The following is a 17322-nucleotide window of genomic DNA, read 5'->3' on the forward strand; positions in this document are numbered from 1 at the left end:
CTACCTATAGTGCGCCAAATAAAAAGAATGTCGACAAATGCGATTAACGCAACAGTCGTTGTAATAATAGAAAAACTACGACGATGTTTGACGCGGAAGATTCATCAGCCATCGAACTTGCTTTCACAAGACGGATTTCTTGTTATCAGTTGTTTCATTTGCAAACAAGCAAGCGAAAATATAGATTTCATCGATAAACTTTGTCTTATTTGGCCGAATAAATGCTATCGATACGCTAGTGAAATTATATCATTGTATAGATATCGATGTGAGGGTTGGAATTGTTGTTGCGCGTCTTTAGACTGATTTATATATTATTTTCTTTATATGTTATTTTCCATTGTAAGTAGAATAGAACAGGAACAATGAGGATCATTTCCTGCGGGTGTACGATTAGAATTTCGATTTACCGAACCATTATTCATTGCATAATGAATAAGCTCTTTGCATGAAGCGTTTGTATGCGACGAAACTTGTTTCGATACCATGTACATACATTTAAACTTCTTGGAGGTAAGTATTCTTGGCTATGTACCAACGTTTTATCGTTTTAATTATGTACTGTTTCAATTTCTACATCCATTGGAACGAAATACGTTACTTTTAACCGATATCGCGTCAAGTTGTAATTAAATTCTTAAAAATGTATAAAATTATCGTATCTCAATCGTTAATTGCAAGTGTCGGGTAAAAAAGTAAACGAAGTTGTTGGATCCTTTAATTTGGAATTGAAAGTTTCTCGTGCTGTTATTAGCTCTATCTAGAAATGGAAAGCATTATTAAAATTTACATTGTATAAAGGAGAGAACTTAAAAAATATTAAAAATTTTTGTATCAGAAATCTAGATCTCTTTAAAGTGATTTAAACGATGTAGAATTTTTATCTCGCAAACAGGAAAAGAGACAAAGGGATAATCAAATAGAAGTTACACTCGCTTACATATTGCGCTTTGGTCTATAGATCGATGTATATATAGAAAGAAGGTCATACAAACGATCGAAGTTATAGAAAAATCTTGCTTTTTCTTAGAATGGATTATCGGTTTTTGGAAAGTATATTTTTCGTTTTTTTCACATATCTTTACAGAAAAAAAATTATATTTGTTCAGGATAGGCATTAAGATTAGTGATCAGTTTACATTTTCTTTTGTTGGTAACAAAGAGGGTTAATGTTTTTGGCATAATAGCTTGATTATAGAAACTATATCAAGATCGTTGAATATCAGCTAAATAATGTTCTTTTCTGCTCAAATATTTTCAAAATGCATTTTTTATATACTCTAGTTTCTAAATATAATAGAAAGTATACCATAGAAACATAATCCTATAAAGATAATCAGTAGGTTAGGTGGAATTACAGAAGTGCAAAAACACAAAATAAATTCCATATCCAGTTGAAATTTGCAACGTAGATGCAATTCCTGATAGTTGCATTAACCTCTAGAAATACGTTATTTACAGAGATAATAATAAAAAATCGGCATTGTATTAAAGGGTAGTTTTACGAAAAAGTTGAACAATTTCTTCGCAAAAATTTGAAGAGATAGGATGCGATCGAAATTCCGCCGAAAGATTTTCAAACTGAGAGATTCCAGCAATTTTTAAACTTCCACTCTTCCAACGAACTATAAGTAAAATCAAGAAATTTTCAAGCTTAAATCCATGGCATACACTTAGATCAAAATAGTGATCTGTACACCCTTTCTAACGAGTTCCATCAACCTTCAAAGTTACACGACCATATGTATATGTAACATGTATATGCATACGAAGTACAAAGGAGTTCACTAACGAACGAGTTAAATGTCTCCGCGATTCGTGTCTCTTTCAATGAGTTTTATCAACCCGCATGTTCACAACATATCAACACCCTGTATATAACCAGTATTATATACCACCCACAGTGTCTGCGTAGTCAGCGTGCTCGACTCAGCAATGTTCGACTGCGCCACTCTGGTTTCCGCTCTCGTAAAAGAAGGACCGCGTAACGTCTCCTTCGTTCATTCACAACCACCTGCTCGTCGAGGAAGCATCGGATCTTTTGGTTCGTCTGCCAGTTGCCGATCGAGTCATTGGACCAGTCAACAGGAACGGCTTCCAGAGATACAACTTGCATAAGAAGAGAATGAAGAGCAACGCGACTTCCGGTCTTCCGCTGTCGATCTGTGTATCGGTCTGCACTCTAGTGATTCTACTGTCTGTCAGCGAGACAGTTTACGCTAAACGTGAGTATCGTTGTTTATTTTACATTTGCGGCTGTTTTAGAAATTTCTTATTCCGCGAAACACATCGTCAAAGAGTACCTTTTCCCGATCGTTTCTTCGCGTTTATCGAAGATACAAAAAGTATTCTTCCCTATACGAGTATCTATCGGTCATTTTTGTATTAAATATTTCTTACTACTATTCGTAATATTCTTTTGTAGGCTATGTATCGCTGGCTGTCGCGCTTGTCAATTATAATTCTGTTTTGTAAAACGATCATATGTTTTCCTATTGCTTCGAACTCTTCTTTTATTTGTCATTGCATATTTCAAAGAGGAGGATGAGTTACGAAATAGAAGATTTTGATTAGAACGATCTCGATATCTACTTTCAGAGTTTAGATATTATCGGCAAACGTGTATCGTTCACCTTCTTAAAATATTTTTTTTTTTTTTGTTGAACTCTCATAAAGAAGAGAGCGAGGAGTTAGTGGTTTAAAGCGAAGCGAACGTTGTGGAACAAGATGCTCTCATGCGAATGATTCAGACGTTTTTGTTTTTGTAATGGAAGTACTCGGGTATTATTAAAGAATAAAACTTTCTTCTTCCATAAATTTCCTTGAATTCTGCGTTATACGAGAGTTTCAGGGGAGGGCTAAAGATTTTCTCATTTTAGAGAGTAAAGGTGATCATAAAATAAGGTACATCGATATTTATCTCTTGTTTCGAGTAGATAATTTGTTTTTTAGACTAAACGAAGGAATGTTTCGAGCGAAGTATTTCGAAGTTAGTAAGTTTGAGTTTAATGTTTTTATTTAAACGTAACGTAAAGCAATATTAAGACTTCGAAATCGAAATACGAGAATGGAATATTATTTATTTTCCTAAAAATATAAAAGTAGGAAATTTCGGATCTACTCGAACAATTTTATTATATATTTTATTAATAATATCAATTCCCATCACACACGCTATCAGGTACATTTCCATTCCGTACATTTCCCTCCTTATAACCCCCTAATTTTCCACCTTTACACCGCATATTATAATTAGACCTTGGCGAGTATAATTCGATTTGTTCCGATCGAAGTTTAATAAAGATCTCGGTGGTTTCGTGTTTCGTATCGTTTAACCACCCGTTTCGCGAAGGATCGTGGCGTGAAACGGAGAAAGGAACGTTCTCTCGTTTTTAAAAGAACGCGTTTGCCAGTAGGCAAACGTACAAGAAATATGACAGCGGCTGTTACAATTGTGAATGAGAATCTTTGATATTCGCTCTTTGTTGTTCGCAGAGAACGAACTTTATTTAAAAGGAACTTTACTCCGCGCTGTACCGCAGAAAAGCTACGGTGTAGTTTAAGAGCAATCGAACGAATACTTAATTCTCGGTCGTTCGGCGTAACGTGAACTTAAATTAGTTTCATCGTGATAGCAAACAAAGATTATTGGCTCGATGTTACGCGTTAATCCGAATGTTTCATTATAAACGAATTACCTTTTCCTTTAGTTTGCCGATACTCCAATCCCGTGATCGTTTCATTGCGTTAAGATATGGAAAGAAAACTTTCATACGGCATGCCATATGCATAATCTTTCGATTTAACTTTAACGTTTATATGTTCAAACTAAATTGTACGCAGTAAATCAAGCGAAGATACACCGGGTTATATCGTACGATAAAATTGCGAAGCAAATTGAATGGAATACTTATTTTTCTTGAAAATTTCACCGTGGTTTCACCATTTTGCAAAACGTCTACAGAAAAATGATCAAAGAATAACGTAAGAATAATCACAGTTATATCCAATGTATCAGAGTTTTTCTTTTTTTTCTTTTTACGTATAACGCGAAGATTTGACCGAACATTATTAAACTTGTACGTTTCTCTTTTTTAATTCTAACGTTGATAATTCTGCTTCAACTTATTCAACGTTTTTTTTAATCCAATAGTTGCAACTCCGTTGAATTTACGTCCGTTCGTCATTTTGTAAAATACTGAACATTTTGTAACATACTGAAAACACAGTTTAAACTTACGTAACAATTGATCCGGACGGTAAAGACACGAACGAGCGTGCACAGTTTTACATTATGCCTTGGTGTTCGCGCGTAATTGGATTTGTTCATATTTGTCGATACTTCCGTTGCTAATTAATCGTGCACTCCCTTCGATCAACTCGATTCTACATTTAAGTGAATCGCAACTAATGATCACTTTAATCGACGTGACGCGAAACGGCTGGAAGGAAGTAAATATCTCGTGTTGCTGTGAATAAAACGATTTCTTTTTGTGAGAAACTTTCCTCACTTCGTAGGGGATAATTATGTAAACGGAGTAGAAAATATGGTTATAGAGAATCTTTGAATTTTCTAGCGATCGTGCGAATTATCGGAAGTTGGTATAGAAATTAGATCAATTTGCTGAAAAGCGATTTGTTTTCTGTCGAGCGCTTGTTGAAACAGTTATCAGTTCTCGATGATCCTCTTGATAAAATAAGTTACAGTTAATTGTGAACGTGCTGTTGATTTTCATCTTTAGACCAGTGCAATACTTTTGTGTTTCTGTGGCTTTACTCCTTTCAGTGAAAATAACGAAGAATATTTCATTAAGTGGATTTAGAATACATTGAATTTACTTTGAAATTGTAGTTTATTTATTACTTGGTCTGTTCATCGGTATCCCTTTAATATTTTAAAACGAGACTTACGTTTCGATGAAATTAGACTTGATGCTATAATTTTCACAATTCTTTTTCGAACGAACGAGCTTTTCCATATGTGACTAATTACACATCAGAAAATGGTAATTATTATTATCGCTGCTTTTAATGGTGTTGTCGGATAGATTCCATGAATTTACCGTAAATTATTTTGTAGACGGGCTATGCGAAATTGAACCATCGATTCTCCATTATTATACAAAATCCCCTAACTCGCAGGTATTCGTACTCATCTGTTTAGTACACGTTTTTGTTTCTCAGTGACATTCGATTGTTAGATCACTCGTTAGTTTCCATTGATAGCAGAAATCGAATTATATCCTTTGACGTTTCTTACCTGTTGTTATCATAGGTGTAATCAGTACGATTACTAATATAATATACGATGAAACAGTGTTAAGCAGGCAAAGTAAGGTCAAGGTATAATGTTTTACGACGCTATACCTACAAAATCAAAATGCAAGTAAGGCAGATCGGAATTCGAACGTATATAAAATGTTTAGACAAACGAACGGGGACGAGGATATCGAATAGAATTGCTTTTGTTAAATAATAAACATAAATAATAAACGTAGAAAATTTAACGAACGTAATTGTAAATTGAGTTTATTCACGATTCATTCGTGTAATTGTTTGAAATTTATGGAATTAATGTATGTTGGAGAATAAATACGAAACGGTAGATACAGATAAATTATTTTATCGCAAGGGTATGTAAATTATCTCGTAATTAATAGTTTCAAGCTTTCAATGTTTTTTTGTCTCACTTTTTCTACTCGTTTTATCATATTCAATCGATAGCTAACGAATCTGTTTAATTAGTTTTTAAATACATTTCTCACAGTAGGTTAGAGACGAAAGAATATAATCGAAAGATTTAAAGACAATTCTCTTATATTTTTGTTTCGTAATAGCAAAAACCGATACATACGTATAACTGAAATGTTAACATCTGACAGATGTACGGTGCGCGTATCATGTCCGTGTCGTATGACCGACCCACGTTTTATTTATCTTGTTTTGTTTTTTTGCAAGTACGTGGTCGACATTGTAGTTGTTTTATCACTTTAAAGAATCGTGGAAATTTTCATCTGTCCTTTTGAAACAATTTTTTTCTATAACGTATAACATGATTTTTATGGTTAAAGTTAATCGAGTGTAATTTAAAATACCGAGCTCCATTCGCAAAATATTATAACACGAAACGTAAAACGATCGAAGCTCTGTCGATCAGAATTTGTTCGATGATTCTGGAAAGTACTACGTAATAAAATTTTATAGCGATTTGTTTAATTAGATCGCTTTAAATCGGCCGTAAATATGCTTTATATTAAAAAGTTGACAAAAACAAAACTCGTACGACGTCAAGGGAGATACACGTATAATATGCTAACTAGTTTCTCGTAACTTTATGCTGTTATCGAAATGCGGAGATTGGTTTGAAATTTTTAAAACTGGTTTGGAATTTTTTGAATGCGACTTTCGATGTTCTCTTCTAAATATAATATGGTATACGAAGTCTTGTAAGTTGGTCGTATAGAAAACACGTAACATGTTTTACTTGCTCAACAACGCGTCGAGGAATCCATAAATTTATAAACCATTAATTCGTAAATGTAAACGTTATTCGTCGAGTTATCGCATTCCCTGACCCGCTTACTCGTCAAATTTAACGTTATTTAAATGGAGCTAAAGAGTTACTTCGAAACTTCGTAGATGGACAGGAAATTGGAAATTGCTTAAGCATCTTATATATTGGTAAAGTAATTTATAAATATTTAATAATAAAATAGATTTTTTACATACTGACAGCATTTTTCTTTTCGATGGAAAAGAATAGCTTAGTGGGAGTGGTTCTTACGTTCGTAAGTACGTAGTTGCGTGATCCTGGTTTTAGTTCACTGAAGATGTACAAAATATTTTATAATACACGAGACATAAATAACAAAAGGCAGAGAAGTAATAAAAGTTCATACAAGTACGAGTTCTATTCGTAGTCATTTTCGTGTTCGAACAATATGCAGCTGCTTATCGCATTACAGTGAGTGGCCTAACGAGCATTATGATTTCAATGTAAACCTGTGGTTTTCGTATTATAAGCATGCCATACGTTTAAAAAATTCCAAATTAAGTATCCATTTATATCCTAAATAATAGCGAGTAATTTTCTACAAATTATGTTATACTTCGTACCTTTCTGAACAAGAAGGTTTTAATTAATTTTTAACGAAGAAATTACATTTTTAAAGAAACAAAAAGTTATTAACGAAGAAAATGTGTTTCAATTATATTTCCATTAAACTTTACGATTCTTTTATCGAAAGGAAATATATATACTGAAATTGAAAAACATTTATATTTCATGCATATTCTTATCTCTAATGCTCGAGTACAGGAATATTTCATCGCAATTATAAAGAATTTTACCTCCTTACATTCGTTCCATTATTATGTACCTTTAATCGTCTTATTCGTTGCGGTTCCATCCGATCTAAATCTTATTACTCACGATAATTCGATGTATGGAAAATATGATGGGGATGGATTTTACTTACCAAGAACTCAAAAGTATCGTGTACCACCTCAATAACGTCGATGATATATCGGCTTATAATACATATCTATATATATATATATAATCTAGCCCTTTACCACAGTATGAAAAAGTATCAATATCTGATTAAGTATGAATTGATTCAAATAGGAAAAGTAAAAGAACTATCTTCGAATACAATCTTCTTTTTTCTTCGTCTATAATCGTAATAAATACGATTACGATTTAACGACACGGTTTATTAAGATAAATACGTATAACATTGTATACATATCGTATAAATAAATAATTACGTGACTTTAGTATTTTGTACAGTGAGTAGTACTCCATTGAAAGTGAATTGACAGAGTACGCGATTATATCAAATGATTTTTTTACGAGTTGGCATAAAGATCGATCAACGAAGGCAGGCAGGCATTCCTCTATAAAGGTTTTCACGAATCGACAGTTATTTTACTCTAACGAGCTAATCTCGCCCCATCTGTGTATAGCGTAAAGTATATTGTCTATGTAAAACTATTTTCACAAATGAGAAATTCGCTGTTACGTCTATGATCCTATATTTTCTATAAATTTTAAGTTTCAAAAAAGATAGATTAACTGTGTCATCGAGGAACTTCCGATTCATTCGCCAATCTCATTTTTAATTTAGGGATTACGTTAAACAGACGTTCATAATTTGCCAGGAGATACATTTTTTGGACGCGATTCTCCAAATTTCAAAAATCAATGGATAGACGGACTTTCCTTTAAGGTTCTTCTATTTAGACATCTTAACCAAGGGATTAAAGCATCTTTCTCGTTACTTCGGATATACTGTTATTTCCCGAACATCTGGTTCATTAACAATCGCTTTTGCTCGTAGTTCGTGAGTAACTAACGTGAAAGCATTGTTCCAGCCAGGTGCGGCACGATCGAACTTTCATTTGCCCTTTACCTTTAATTGGGTGAACGTTACGTCTTTCGTTAGAACGATTAGGATTGTATCGAAGGTAACCTACGATTCAATTTTTCCAACAATTGGCTTATTAGTAGAGTTCTGAACATACCGAGACGCGATTATCCGAACAATATCCGGCGTCGCGTAATTTCGATAAAACCTGCATATCGTTTATCATACAGCAGAATATCGAATACAAGTGGACGTAATATGGCAAAAGTAATTAGCGTGATAGAACATTATTTAGTAGGATGGAGAATGTATGTTTCGTTTGATTCATTTTCTAACTAGTCAGTTTACAAATAATAAACCAAGGGGAATTTGTAAAATATTTATAAAACATTAATAACACACGGGTATATGGGCAAAAACGACGATATAAATCGATATTAGACAAAGTATAGCGATTAACAAGAATTTTATTTTATTTACATACGTAAGTCGATTATAAGTTTTTTCTTGATATAATTACTACGAGAAAGATCAATTATCTATCGACTAATTTTCTGCTTTATTATTACACGTAATTTCCACGTGTATTAATAGAATTAAAAAATGATTAGCAAATATATAATAAAGTCAACGAAGTTACGCCTTAATTACGTTAACGGTACTCGTTCCCCATCAGTCGAAGTTGAAAGTAATTTATAATGTATGCATGGAAAATATCAAAGAATCTACGTAAATCGACCATTCAAGAAACAAAGGAAGAATTAAATCGTTTAACGAAACAGTTTTTCATGCGGTGAATTAAATTCGAAAGAAAAATTACCTACTTTCTCGGGTACATTAAAAGGTTTTCCAAACGATTTCCAACGAAACGTAAAAATAACGTATATGCATCGTCTTGTATCATCTCCATTATATTTTCCAAGCTCGATTATTTATTCAAGCGGTCGAGCATCGATGTCGGACAGTGGGGCAATCTCGCGACGAAGAAGAGACGGTTTCCGCGAACTCGCAAGAATTTCGAAATTTCGCGAAATTCTAGAAATCGGAAAACAATGGAATACGCTCTCGTTACGCAACAAACGATAACAATCATTGGATCTGTAGAAGAATGCGAATACTCTGCATCGGTGTGTTCGTTATCATCGTTATTTAGTAACGTGATATTGTTTCACTCATTACAAACTGACAATGAGTACTTACGGCCGATCGTAAAATTAATGAACAAGTGCGTCGTGTTTTTCCAATAACGTCGTTGCGTAACGTACGTGTAAGTAAGATGATTTTTTTTTTTAGCGAAGGTACATACTTGTTTTTTGTTTCGATATTTTAGAAAGAAAAAAGAAAAAAGAAAAGAAGATTAAAAGGAGAATGCACGTAGCTAAAACACCTTTGAAAAGTCAAATAGTGAACGACACATATAGATATAGCAGGACACAGTTGTAAAATTAAACAAAAGAAGGTAATACAATATTCTTTTTGATCGTTCCGATGTAACGATTCGAAAATGTATAAAAATTGGATAAAATACAGAGTATTCAGCGTGCTTTAAACGCGAAAGGCAGATTTCTACGGAGACGAATCGCTTTTATTAAATCACTTGATCCCAGAAATAACGACGTTTCTACCTACAACGAGGTCGGCAAGTTGTTCCTCTTTTACCGTTGCCTTTCAAGAACGATGTTTCATCTTGCCTGCGTTGACACTGTGACTCTGGGAGGTGAACATCACTTTGAAAATTCAGTACGCGTCATGGAAATGTTTTGCATTGTTACTCGGCACAATATTATCCTTGACTGCCCAATTATTTTTGGAGATAAGGAACGAATCTCGCGTTCGTTTCACGAAGAAGAATCGAACGCGTGTTTAAGTCGATAAATCGTCTTGCCTGCATTTTGCAAAAATATTTTACAGCGATTTTCCTTTTTAATAAATGCGCGAATTTTTATTCATAGAGAATCGAAGCGGATTTTATTTTGTTTGAGTGCAATTTAGGTTAAAATTTGCATTACACGTGAACGAAGCAAATAGTATTGAGCCAATTTCGATTTTTATCCTATGTAACGTCGTGGTATTTGTAAAAATTTGTAGGCAGTTTTGTAAATATTTGGCGAGCTTTATTTTGCAAATATTCATAACGAACGAGGTAGTGTTTGCTTCGTTTTTTCCCTTAATCTGTGGATTAAAGTTGGACAGAAGTTAAAATGAAAGAAACTGAATCGATTCAAGTTTCGTTCTGTATAAAGACTCGCGGTATTTGTTTTACTTGTTACATAATGATTGGAGACTACGATTTAAAGTTGAAATTAATCGCACGATCGAAAGGTACAGCTACATTAGACGTATTCTATGAAATTCAGCTACGAACGACATCGATTTGTTTCCTTCAAATCGATGTAACTTTTTTATATTGTAAAGATGTTTCGAAAATTTGTACATTCACGGGCGAACCAAAATTCGCTGACATTCGTTGTATAAAATGTAATTGACTTTTTTCCAATTGTTTCCGCTAGAAAATGTCCACGGTTAATATAATTGCTTTCCTTTTGTCATCCGTTCGTATGATACCGCGTGCGCGCCCGTGCGTGTGTGTATGTATGTGTAAATCTATAAAATTTCTACCATTCTGGCTGTCACAGTATTTCAGTTGTTGGCTTTAGCATCTAAGCAGGAACAGCGTTTGATCGACTTCAGCGTTTCGTTTCGTTTCAAAATTTGATAGAAATCGACAAATACGGAAGAGAATAATCGTTCGTTAAAGACTGGAGACTTGTCGATCGATTCGATGATATTTAATACGAAAAATATGGTAAAAATGCGCCGACCTTTTCTAAAAGTTAAACATTCGTACGATCGCTGGAACGCTGATGGTTGGTTACAGAGCACTTTCGAACACATTCGACTGCATTAAAAGCGAACATTAACAGTGCTTGGAAAACAGTGGAACAAGCTTTAACAGCATAGCGATTTTATCACGAATAAATACTGCCACGATAAATCAAGGTACAAATAGTAATAAAAACAGGCTACCACGTGTCGTTACATTTTGACGCATCCGTAACCGGAGACAATGGAATCATGCGAGCTGCCAACCTCGTTTACGCTCGTGTTCGCACGTGCAATTGCAGTTGGAGCCAGTAGAATAGGCTGTCCAGTCGTGGAATGCATTTTCTCGACGATCGTAAACACAAAGTGCGAATGAATCGTTTGTCGAGATCGCGTCGCCCGCAAATATTTCTATTTTCCTCGGCTCGAGTAAAAAACGATTTATCGTGAGAATGTACATATACGCGAAGTACAGAACTCGAAAGGACGTTGTTCGTGCCTCTCGTTTTCGACTTTTCAACGGCCCGCTCTTGCTTATCGATGTTCAAAAAAGAATACGTCGTACGATGTACATAAAATTAGAAATATAAGTATTGGCACAATTTTTAGTTTCTTTAAAATAATTTTCTTTTTTTAGATTGGATCAAACGACTTTTATTTTTTTCTTTTTTTTTTTCTTCGAGAAGTTAGAAGCGTAAAAAAGATTTTGAAAAAATTGTAGCTGATCGGAATCGCAAAGGAAATAGTAAAGGTCGCTACCCGCAACTTTTTTATGTGAAATAAAAATTTAAAAAATACGTTCTGTAGATTTGCGTCATCTGAAAATTTCATCGAAATCGGTTAACGTGGCTATTAGTTGCAAACGATTAAAAATAATGAAAGCGATGAAAAATGAAACGATGAAAGTTTCTATATATTTCATTTTCGATGCCCATTGCCTGTTTCTGTAACCGATTCCGATGGAATTTTTAGCATGTGTTTAACCAACGTAGATCTACAAAGTGTACTTTTAAAGTTTTCGTTACAGATAAAAGACTCGTAAAAAGTGACCTTTACTATTTTCTTCCTGTTTCCGACCAACTGCAAAACTTTTCAACTTCTTCTTTCACACGTCCATCTAGTAAACTAATCCTTCTAACTCGGCAGAAAAATTCAAGTCGTTTGGTCCAATTCTAAAAAGCTTACTCTGTTTTGAAGATACTTATGTTCCTAACTGTACACGTAAAGCATGTATTTGTCCGTTTGATTTTTCGAAGGATTCACGCTCTTCGACAGAATAAAACATCTTCGTCGATGGTCGTAAGAATGTTTGCCATACGCCCGCGATGGGGGACTCAAATGTCTATAAAATGTCACTGTCCCTCGTTCTCGTTCTTCCTTTCTGAAAAAATATTTTTATGTGTGCGTAGGTAAGCTAAATTAAAAGACACATGTACGTGGTTATGTTCGCCTGGCTACACTTGCTCAGTTTATCTAGACACGCATTTACATAGATAAAAGCTGTTCTTCGATAATTTTATGACTTTGCTGTATCTCCTCCACGAATAGCAAGCGCGCACAAGTTTAAACATACGGCTGCCTCTGATGTCCAGTATCATCGCGCAGTTCCAGCTATATCAAATACCAAAATTTTCCAGCTGTTGGACATAAAAAGGTGGGCGTGTTGAATTTTCATTGACATCATCCGATCTAGCGCGTGTAGGTTGTTTCTTCTCTTATCGAGGATACTTAGAAAAGCGAAGTTTATCAAGAAGAATGTTCAAAATGTGTTAATCAACCCTTTCTACAAATATTCGTGTGAACAGCTTGAACTTTATCTATTCCTTATCGAAAACTTTGATATATGTTAGCAATAGGAACTGTCAGAAGCGTAGTTAAATTAATCTAGCGAGAAGCTGAGTATCTCTCTTATTAATTTCACCGGTTTTATAACGAACCAACCGGTTGACGTTGTATTCTGTTTTCTTAAAAATTTAATGTAAAGGAGCTAACTACGCAAGCCATAATTGCATATAACAGTTACTGCACTTTATGTATTATCAATTTTTAATATCCACTCGATGTACTTTTATTCCTTACCTCGTTATCAACGTTATATCATAGTTTATTTTCTTCTAAACCCTCTCACAGTGTTCTTATCCATATTTTCATTTTTAAACGAGAATTTTATTTCATTTAAATTCTTATAATTTAAATCTATATAATAGTAGATATTATGTTCTTCGAATGAAAATGGAATATCTCAAATCTAAATTAATCTTCCATCCTATTTCAACTAATATCTTTTGTTAGAATATTTTATTATTTAGCGCGTCTTTAACGCACGTTTATGCAATCGCAACCTTTAGCAAAGACGAAAAGAAACGAGCGACAGTGAACCATCGCTTGCCTCTGCAGACAGTACAGTCTTGTTCGTATGATCGAAGAAGAGAATTCCAATTATTTTCGCCTTTTCGTTTGAATCTACTAGACTTTCAACGCTCTATTCGATCCCTTGACTCTTTCGCGTTGTTTAAAAAAGTATTCATATTTTATATCGTATACTATATGTAGCTATTAAAAAAGTTACGAGTCAAACGATAAACGATCGAGCTCTTTTTATATAGAAGAACGTAGATGCCCTCTTACAAAAATAATTCCTATATAATTTTTCTATTCGCCTTCCCTTTTGTTGTAGCTAACTAAAAACGAAGGAAAAGCAAGAGGAATCATTTTTGCGATCTGCGTAGTTTGCCATTCATAGAGTAACCTTTGTGTAAGAAAAAAAGAAAATCCTTGTTGGCAACGAGCTCTCTGGCGATCGAGTCCCTTTAAAGAGCTTTCGAAGCTTTTAAAACGCGCGAACAGGACGCGGTAGGGGAAAGAAGCTCGAAACCGTTGATCGATTAGAGCCAGCCTTCGTTTAAGATAATAATCGAGTGAATAAGTTCGAGCCCTCGTTCGATTCGTTTGGTTTTTCATTTTTTCTGCCGATCACGTACGGCCAATCACGTCTCGTGTCACGCTTTTTAGTTTGTCATTTAGTTTGCTCTCTCGCGCGATACATTCTTTTTTCTTTCTTTTCTCTTCTCCTCCTTTTCCTATTCCGCTCGATTTATAATTTGCTTTCAGGAGATTCGATTGATTCATGCCGCGTAGGTACATTCAACTTTAAATTATTTAAGGACCACGTTTTATTTCATCGTGGCATGGAATACGTTTTATATTTGTGAATAGGTTGCGAATGACAGGAATGGTGATACAATTTCGTTTATGATTTCTTATTCGTACTCCTGTTTTAGTTTGATCGTGCGTAAAGTATTTATATTAAAATTGGTAAACTCTATAAGGTAAATTGATTAGGAATATACTATACGTCGTGTGACATACACGCGACACTTGTTTACGACTGAAATATTGAGAGTAAATTTCATTCATTATGCAATCAGAGAATGAAAACTTGCGTAGTATGTAAATGTTGGCTTGGTTAAGGGGTAATAGGTTGCTCAAAATATTTTAATGATTCGTGTAATTGTTAATTAAATCGTACAACCTGTTGACAGAGTCTCTGCGTTTAAATCGACATGTATATTGCAATAGTACAAGATGTATACAGATATCAACGTATATCATATTTTATATCGCGAAGTTATTCGGTTTTTGCTAAAACGTTTATTTCGGAATAGCATTTTTCTACTTCTTCGTGTAACGTTTTTTGCTTACGGGTCGAAAACGTGTTATTCGTCTCGTTCTCTTTCTCTTAGTAGTCGATTATATTTCTTTACTTAAAAGATGGTACTGCACATTCGAATTTATGGGATTACGTATTTATCTTTATTTATCTGCCGTCTATTGCAGGGCCATTAATTTTCAAATTTTACATCGTCTAAGAAATATTAATTACTAAAATGGATCATATAGCTATGTATGTTCTATAAAGTATAAAATCTTTCTTGTTCCACGTTCTATAGAATCAATTTCGAAGGTTCCATATTACGAATTCCCGTTCGTGATCCGTTAAAAGCATTTATTTTTTCCACTTCGTATCACGGAAGGAGGAAAGTAAATTTGAAAGTGAAATTAGATTTTACGCTTCCGTTTATCAGCTTCTAATAGTTTGGCATTCCGTACGATACGCGTTTTCTTTTATTTTGCAAATACGCTGTCTTAAATCTAACGAAATTTTTACATCCAAAAATAAGCTGAGATACAAATTATGTTCTTACGATGCTCGTCGATGGTTTGACACTTTGTCCGATAAAAAGTTTGCTCTCGTTGGCGAAAGGTATAAACCTGGATACCAGAGGAAGGAAATAGTTATAAAATAGTAAAATACGGTCGAGTATTTTCAAATTAAACAATAGTTAAATGGTCTGTTACGGGTTAGAGAAGTACCGCAGCTATTTTCTACTGTTAAGTCGAACGAACGTACGTTAGAATTCTAGTAACTGTATATCATATTCTAAAAGTAACATTTATATTTCTGTACATTTATGTAAACTACAAGGAGCAGACTGTAATGGTAAACTATATTTTATGACAAATGTCTTTCATCATAAATGTATTTGATTTAATCATTTCTTCTCTTAAATTAGTTTAGTATGTTAAATTTCATAATTGTAAAAGTAATCTCGTTTCCATTTTAACAGGTGGTTGTTCCGCGTTCGGACATTCCTGTTTCGGTGGACACGGCAAGAGGTTCGATTCGCATTTACAGGGCAACGTTCTTCAAGAGAATCAAATAGACGCGGCTACCAGCGACAAACATCAAGAAATGGAACCTCTACGAATGCGTAACGAGTTCGTTATTCCTGGGAGGAAGTTCGAAGGACAAGAAGAGATGCTTCTTCCTCAGACGCGTAGGCAGGATTCTACGAGATTCGACCCTTTCACTTTGTCGTTCATCGTTCGACAATGGGTATGCAAATATTTGATTTCATGAAAAAGCAAAAACGAATGAATAGTAACCTATCAGTAACTTGAACAATGCAGGTACTATCGAGTTGCGGAACTTGGTTAAAGCGCGAATCTTTTATCTGAAGATCTTCCGTTGTAAAACTATACCTTCGCTTGTACCCATCCAGTAACTTAAGTATTTTAAGTTCTATCGTTATGCAAAACCTCATTAAAAAGTTAACTTTCTTCGGCACCTTCCTTTGTAACTTTTATACTGTCTATAGTGGTTTTGTATGCTAATTAGACGCGGGATTGGATCAGAGTATCAAGCTTCTCCCTAAGTCACACTTCTATTTCCGTTTATGTTCTTCCTTCCTTCCTCGTTCGTCTTCCTCCCTTTTCCTCATTTAAATTTCAAACGTTCTTTATATAAACGTTAGTTTCACATTATTCTAGCAAATACTATTAAAGGTACTGTTTCTTAGAATAATTAAACGAATGAATTATGGGTTTAACGAATAAGCGGAGAAGCATAGTAAGCTGAATTAATACGAGATTTAACGATAGTAATAAATAGTGTAAGCAAATTTCATTTTATACGATAGATTCTTCGTCGTCCGAAAATCTATTTATGTAAAACGTCTTACTATGCGTACAGTATATTTCTTTCGTTATTTGCTATGAAATTGGTAATCTTGTATAATGACGATATGCAATATGTAATATCAATGCATAATGCATATAATATCAATTTCAAATCGTAACTATCGTAACTTAAGTGTAGGATGAACTTGTTAAAAGATGAATTGTTAAATGTTACGGAAATATTAAGTTTATAAAAGCATCGTTCATTCGTTTTCACGCTTTATTCGTAAGGAACTAAAGAACTCGATTGATCGATGATACTAACGATTCAATTAATAATTGCAGTTGACGTCGCAACATCGCCTTCATCAGCCGGACGTGGAGCTTAATAACAAATAAACGGATAAGCGTTTCTATTATACTTTGAATTCGAAACGAAGAATTTGGAAAATATTAGATATCAAAAATATGTGAAATTGATAAGTGAAAATATTTTAACGAAGTATCTTGGCTGTTATCGTATTATAATTTTACCAATTCTTTATGTTACGTTTCCTTATACTTCACAAGTAAGATGAATTTTACTTTAACGATTCGTTAATATGTAGCATGTGTGTATTTTATTTTTGTTTGCATCGAACGAAAATAATAAATAGAAACTATTGTACTT

General features: G+C 34.0%; 1 protein-coding gene across 1 annotated transcript; it reads left to right on the top strand.

Annotated features, from left to right (window-relative positions):
- The first annotated feature begins 1910 nt into the window (after positions 1-1910).
- Positions 1911-17322, top strand: LOC100747320. The gene is made up of 3 exons (XM_033319822.1): positions 1911-2225; positions 15821-16089; positions 16998-17322. The coding sequence occupies exons 1-3, from the start codon at positions 2126-2128 to the stop codon at positions 17049-17051; spliced, it is 423 nt and encodes a 140-aa protein (XP_033175713.1). The 5' UTR covers positions 1911-2125; the 3' UTR covers positions 17052-17322.

The sequence above is a fragment of the Bombus impatiens genome, unplaced genomic scaffold (genome assembly GCF_000188095.3).
Source record: "Bombus impatiens unplaced genomic scaffold, BIMP_2.2 scf_0217, whole genome shotgun sequence".
NCBI classification, from domain to species: domain Eukaryota; kingdom Metazoa; phylum Arthropoda; class Insecta; order Hymenoptera; family Apidae; genus Bombus; species Bombus impatiens.

Bases quoted from the DNA above. Each gene is read 5' to 3' on its own strand.
- LOC100747320 (XM_033319822.1), top strand. From the start codon at position 2,126: ATGAAGAGCAACGCGACTTCCGGTCTTCCGCTGTCGATCTGTGTATCG. The intron at 2,226-15,820 runs GTGAGTATCGTT...CCATTTTAACAG, and splicing joins CGAGACAGTTTACGCTAAAC to GTGGTTGTTCCGCGTTCGGA. The intron at 16,090-16,997 runs GTATGCAAATAT...TAATAATTGCAG, and splicing joins CGTTCATCGTTCGACAATGG to TTGACGTCGCAACATCGCCT.